The sequence below is a fragment of the Cyprinodon variegatus genome, unplaced genomic scaffold (assembly GCF_000732505.1).
Source record: "Cyprinodon variegatus isolate N-32 unplaced genomic scaffold, C_variegatus-1.0 Scaffold324, whole genome shotgun sequence".
Taxonomy (NCBI): Eukaryota; Metazoa; Chordata; class Actinopteri; order Cyprinodontiformes; family Cyprinodontidae; genus Cyprinodon; species Cyprinodon variegatus.
The window spans coordinates 549,408-555,999 of NW_015150777.1; the positions used below are offsets into that span (position 1 = coordinate 549,408).

At 34.7% G+C, this 6,592-nt stretch overlaps 1 protein-coding gene across 1 annotated transcript; it reads left to right on the forward strand.

Annotated features, from left to right (window-relative positions):
- The first annotated feature begins 1,007 nt into the window (after window positions 1-1,007).
- LOC107091082 (cocaine- and amphetamine-regulated transcript protein-like) lies at window positions 1,008-3,238 on the forward strand. Its single transcript, XM_015384809.1, has 3 exons — window positions 1,008-1,213; window positions 2,366-2,443; window positions 2,920-3,238. Exons 1-3 carry the CDS (start codon window positions 1,076-1,078, stop codon window positions 3,025-3,027), a joined length of 324 nt encoding a protein of 107 aa, XP_015240295.1. The 5' UTR covers window positions 1,008-1,075; the 3' UTR covers window positions 3,028-3,238.
- The last annotated feature ends 3,354 nt before the right edge of the window (window positions 3,239-6,592 follow it).

Genomic DNA, 6,592 nt, shown 5'->3' on the forward strand with positions numbered 1-6,592 from the left:
TATTTAAGTGACTTCCTGATGCTACACATCAAAGAGGGATTAGGTGAGTTTTTTGCTTGCAAAAATAGAGTAAGAAATATGTTTAAGTGAAGTTAATATATCCTTTATCAAAGGGTGCAGTTATGTTGTCACACAGGGGTTGGCTGATTTGGATAAGGTCTTTCCCTAAATAAATGAAATTGTATTTTAGAAAGATTTGAAGCTGCTTTTAGTGTTCTCTCTAGTTATTTTTGTCTGATATAAAAATACTTTTGATGATTTATAAATCTGACTTGCAAAAAAAAGGACTAAATACTGCAATTTCTAAAAGTAAAATGAGATAAATCTTACTTTACATTGAATGTAATAATCAGTCTCTTACTGTTCCTCTCGATGTTTGTTTCTTTTTTTAATCTTTACATTTAAATAGTCTATAACAACTTTTTAAATTTTTTTATCTGATCTTCAACTATTTTCAGTTTTTGCTGCAGCTCATGATGTGAACAGACATTTCATATTTTAAACCGTCCTCAATTTTTTTCTCCGGTCTGAAAAATGTTGTTGTTGTTCTAGATTTTATTAAAAAATGGATTTGGTGTTAGAAGTGGAAAAGATATTTAAAATATGCCTGAAGAAATTCAATAAATGATTTCACAAAGGGTGGGATGTTCAGGGTTTTCTCCTAAGTCTATTGGAAGAAAAAGTTATGATTGGGCGGGTTATGGGAATTACTTTTTAAGTATGAGTTTCAATGGAATTAGATTACTTATAAAATGTAATGAACTAACTTGAAGAGAACTGATTAAACTTATTTAGGAAATAACTCAGATATAAGACATGATAATGGTGGTGATGATTTTAATGTGAAATATAAAAAAAGGTCTAAAGGCTCGTTCTGTTGAACTGAACTACATCTTCCCGTCACTGGAGGAGGTTCTTTTCCCCTTGGCCTCTCCCAGGCGGGGCTTCACTGTTCTGTATAAAGCACGAGAGAGAGATTCTCCTGTGAACCTGCTGGGACCCTCACTTCCTCCAGTTCCTGATCTGCTGCCTCCTGTCGGGATCTTCTCCTCCCCCTTGCTTCAGGACCAGCACCATGGAGAGCTCCGGGATGCTCCTCAGGCTGATGCTCCTCAGCCTGCTGTCAGTCCTGTGTCACAGCCAGGTGTCACAGGAAGTCTCTACCGAGGACTTTGAGAAGGAAAAGGTGGACTCAGCTGTTGACAGAGACCTGGTCAGTAACAGGAGAATCAGATAGAATAAAGGAATGTAGAACTGTGTAACTTTTATTAAGCATGACAGTCTAATTGAGGTTTTTAATTCTCTCTTTATCACAGTAAATAGAAATATATATCCCTTAAACCATAAATGTATTATTATTATTATCATTATTATTTTCAGTAGTAGTGGCAGCAGTATATTCCCTATAGGTAATATATTAAAGAGATCTGTTTTGACTTGTATGATGGAGACAGTCATATAGAGGTGTCCCTTATTTATTTCCAGGAAATAAATCTTCATTAACAGTCTTACAGTATTATTTGATGCTGAAGGTTTTCTGATTTCCCTCCCTCATGCATCATACTTTTTAATTTTTAATTAAAAGCTTCTAATTACATTTTAATTAGAAGTAAGTAAAACAGAAGAGGATACAAAATTTGGTCTGGTAAAACATTAAAAAACTTAGATGATAAATAAATAAAATTAATACTGACCAATGTCCTGTGGCTTGGACTTCCAGTTCAACAAGGTTGATAAGTTCTTATATGTTATCACACACTAGGGAAAAAAGCTGTTGTTTTTATTTGAATTAGAAAGACAAAAATAATGGAATTTTTTTTTTCAGAAAGGTCAGGGAATGAATGAAAAAATAAACAAGAATAATTAGTCTTAAAAAAATGTTAAAGAGAAAAACAAGAAACAAAAACATTAAGAATAAACAGTCGCACAGTAAATGTTGTACAACTTATTACACAAAATATGGCAATACATTTTAAAAAAAAGTCCAGACTGTTGTTTTTTATGTCATGGAGAAAAATTTTTTTTTCGCTATTCAATGGCATCTTTTTTATCTTAATTAAACCAAATCTTGTCAGCATTTTTTTTTTTTTTTGCAAAAGATCCAAACTAAAGCTAAAAGAGGTTTAAATTCTTTGCAAAGAATACATTTTCCAGGTTTCCATAACTTTGCAGAACTGATGAAGAAATTTACATTTACAACTAATCCTTTTGGAAATATCAGCTTTTTAACTGCTTTTTTAATGTTTGTTGTTTTTCTTTACAGGAAAATAAAAACTTGTTAAACTATTTAGACAATTTTTACTATTTATGCACATCTCTGTACCTGTTTTTTTGTTATGTTTTTTTGTTTTTCTTTTTGCCACAGGTGGATGCTCTTGAGGTCCTGATGGGTCAGATGCACAGCCATGTTTCTTCCACTGAGAAAAGAGGCAGCATCCGAATGGTAAACCGCCTTTTGTAGCATTACTATTGATGCATCGCAACTTTATTTTAATGTCTAATTTACTAAGGTTAACAGGTCTGCTGAGTCATTATTTGGTGCTGTAAACATCCTTAAGTTCTTTTTTTAATTAAGCCCATTTGGAACGCATAGCTGTGACTAATTAAAAGATAACCATACTGTGTAATTACAGATCAAATAAAGATTGCTCTCTGATATCAGTCTATAAAAGCCTCTCACTGGTGTCACTAAAATCAATCAACATCCTAACTATAGATTCAGTCTGAGCTAATGAGCAGTATCTGTTTTTCCTTTTACTGACTCTTTTTGATTTATATACATATCAAAGTTAATTGTTGGAAATAAATTTGAACTGTGATTATGGAAATGATCAAATATATTTCCCTAAAGACATCAGGCCCCATGAATTTTTAACTCTTACTCAAAAGTTGAATAATTGATGTGTTTTTCCTTCTTAGTGTGGGATGGGGGACCGCTGTGCCATGAAGTTTGGCCCTCGGATCGGGAAGCTCTGTGAATGTGGGAGAGGAGTCAATTGTAACTCCTACCTGCTTAAATGCATCTGAAGAACATTTCCTTCTTTGGACTTTCTGCGGGGCCAAACATCCCTCAGCTTCACAGCCTGGGCTCCCAATTACTGTCCTTATCTGACATCATATATCTTCCTTTGTGTACCACTGTTAGTACTGCCTGAGGACATGCATGTGTTTTCTACTCCTGACAGTGGCCTGAAGCATGCAGATGTTTTCTGTCCAATAAACTCCTCTGTCAACATGGGCACTCTGATTATTTTTTCTCTAATCTCAACTTTGACTGACTGACAAGTACATTTGAATATACTTTCAGCTGAATATTTGATGTGTTTTCAGAACATTAAAGTAAAATGGATTTCTATGTCTCTCAAAATGTTCCAAAAACCCAGTTTTAACTTTCTGTAGATTTGTGCTTTAACCTTCCAGGACCTTCACTATATCTTAGCCTACATTTCATTCCTCTTCTTGGCAAAATTCTTTACAGGATGTTACTAAAACTAGCACAGAATGCTTCTTCTCATTTCCTAAAGTGCATCATCTATTCATAGTCTATAGCCAAACATGGAAAACATGGACATCTAAATAAAACCAGTTGTTATGAAAGAGAGACCATACTTTTGTTTAGTATGAGGCCCCAAAAATTTGTGAAGTACTGCAATAAAGGCATTGGGAAATAGGCGTTGGATTTCTGTGTACAGTATATACAGCCCCATATTTAAAATTATAGACACTCAATTTTAAAACCATGATGCAAAACATCGGTATTCAGTAGGTTTGTGGGAATAAGAAACTGTTTCCATCAGATAAACCTCATGCTGCATAGCTTGGCTTTGACAAATCCAGCTTCTGTCCTAGGACACATTCAACTGAAGAGTTTTTCAGCTAAAACCTTTGGTCTCAAACTCATTAGACTAAAACATGAGGTTCATGTTGAATAACCAATAAAGCTTAGAAACTTCATTCATTTATGTGTATAATGGTTGAGCAAACAATACATTTTCCTGGCATGCCTCCTGCTGAATCAACATGTTGTATCTGACCCAATTTGACCCAATATGAGTCCTCTCTGTAAAAATATAACCATTGATCATCATGGTTACTCAGATAAATCTGACGGGTCCAGCAGATGAAAACCACTTATCCTTCTGTGGCGATTTTACATAGTGGCGGGGATTAAAAAATTTGAAAGAAAACCTAATGAAAGTAAAAACTAAAAACTACTCGGTTACCATTTGCATGTTTCCAAGCGATACCAGGCTTTGTCTATATAAGACTCAAACTCACTGCGGATCCAGACATTTGAATTGAGAAAGCTTCCTCGAGAGGTGGCGAAACGTCTTCAAATCTTGGAAACCAAGTCCAGTGGATATTTTTTGAATTTTTACGGAATAAAAACTACTCGCTTTTCTACAGATACGATCTATAGATTAAAGAACACATAGGTGATAAGTGAAGGGGGGTGGCGGACCTAATTCACAACGAAGCCATAACACTAACATGGGCTATTTGTCACTTCTTTTTAAGAAAACTGTTTTCCCCAAAACTTCCAGATTATTTCCTCTTTTACTCCAATCTTCTTCATTAATTTTTTATCCCCTCTTACGGCCACCAGAATGACCCCAGGTGGAAGATAAAATGAATTCAACTTCAAACCTCAACATGTGTCTTTTATGTTTTATTAAAGTCAGGAACCAATAATCTATTTAAAGAATGAAAAAAAAAACTCCAAAGGCAAGATTTTATGTATATAAAAATAAAAATGTGCCCCAAAATATTTATTTTAATACAAAAGCAAACTGGATACAAAAATTAGGGATGAAACAAAAACAAAGATGATGAACAGCAACTCAAAAAGGTTTTCTAAAAGGAAAAAAATTCTATGAAGAAAGACTCTCCCTAAATTCCTGTTAGAGGTGGGGGCCCTCAGCAAAGAGGCACCCACCTCTAACAGAACTAAACCTCTAAAAAAAAAAACTTATACCCAGAGAAAATCCATGCATGCACAGAGAGAACGTGCAAACACCACGCAGAAGCCCATGAACCGGGGATTAAACTCAGAACCTTTTTACTATAAGACAACAGTGCTACTAACTGCGTCACCATACAGCAAACAATATTTTCCATTTCTGACCTAAACATGGTCAGGCAAGTAAAAAAAACACCAAGTTTACTCAAATCATCCAAGTAAATATTACTTGTATCTGTTAAATTGGGAAATGATTTAATTTGTGTTGGTAAAAATATTTGGTAAGATGAATTAAATTTACTCATCTTTTAACAGATAGAGTTTTACAAATTAATTCTAAGTAACACATTAAAAAAAGGTGTAATTTTGAAGTAAAGGTACTTAAATGGTAATTTACAGTAAATTTTACATTAAAACTGAGGTCATATTTATAGGACTTTAGCTTCTTCAGGCACCGTGTTTACTTCCATGGTCTTTGTGGAAGCAGGCTGTAAAAAGGCCCCAGCACCAAAAATGACCCACCCTTCTCCATTGCTTCAACTGGCACACTGGCATCAGGTGGAACTCGGACTGCAGCTGCAGAACCCGGACCAAAGAACTCTCAGCAGACAGAGAGCTGAACTCTGACCCTTGGCCTCCAGTCCACAACATGACTTTGTACATTTCTTGTGAGTCTTGAGTTTCAGCAATAAAACCTCCAATATAAAGCTGATATACCTGAGATACTTTGTTTAATTTTTCTACATGTTGGGATTCATAACTCTCTCAAACCATGACATTTACATAGCAGCTGATATTTGCTATGGAGATGTGGTGACTCCAAGATGCCAGTTTTGCACAGCTGATGTTCTCTAACAGTGAGTTGTGGAGTTGCTTATAGTCTTGATTATAGGAAGGCCAATTTAAAAGCAGTGTTCTCCCATTTTATTTGCTTGTCTTTTCAAAGGAACAATGTTGTCATACAGTATTTATATCACAAGGAAATATGAAGTCAATGACTTTTTGTTAGAAGTTGCTAAAAAACAGTTACAGTGCATTTACAGTATTTTTGGGGGAATTTTGTCCTCATTAAATGAATATAATCAATTTAAAAATCCATTCACTTTGCTACTTTAATAACTGATTAGGTAATTCTTCACTTTTTAGTTATTTTGAACAAGAAAGCTTGTTGGAAGAAACTCCTTAAATCCTAAAACTTTTGTTTCAAGGACACATTTAAACTTTACTAGTGAAGAGCACCAACCTGTCCTCTGGGAAAATGTTTTATGGACAACATCTAAAACATTAAGTGTTCTTGTACAGATTTTTGTCGCCTTTTTATGCATCTTTATCTGTATTTGCTCCACTGACTTCCACTGCTATTCGGGGGTATTTCAACTTGGAACATAACTTTAAATATATAAAATATTGGTGCCCCATGAGGCAGTATCCAGAATCACCAGCGGCTCTGTTTGGAGTCTCTCAGCCATGAAGCTTATGAAACAGATTTATCACACTGTTCTCAAGGCAAAATATAAAATGAGATTCTGCGTTTTCATTATGAATGGTGTGAGTGCAGTAAACTCTATGAGAATCCATTAAGAAGAGATGGGATTTAAATATAGCTCAAGGCTTTTTAACTTTCAGATTAAG

What these genes read in the sequence shown, in the direction of transcription:
- LOC107091082 (XM_015384809.1), top strand. Translation starts at nt 1,076, where the DNA reads ATGGAGAGCTCCGGGATGCTCCTCAGGCTGATGCTCCTCAGCCTGCTG. An exon ending in CAGCTGTTGACAGAGACCTG is followed by an intron (nt 1,214 to 2,365) that starts GTCAGTAACAGG and finishes TTTTTGCCACAG; the next exon opens with GTGGATGCTCTTGAGGTCCT. An exon ending in AAAGAGGCAGCATCCGAATG is followed by an intron (nt 2,444 to 2,919) that starts GTAAACCGCCTT and finishes TTTCCTTCTTAG; the next exon opens with TGTGGGATGGGGGACCGCTG.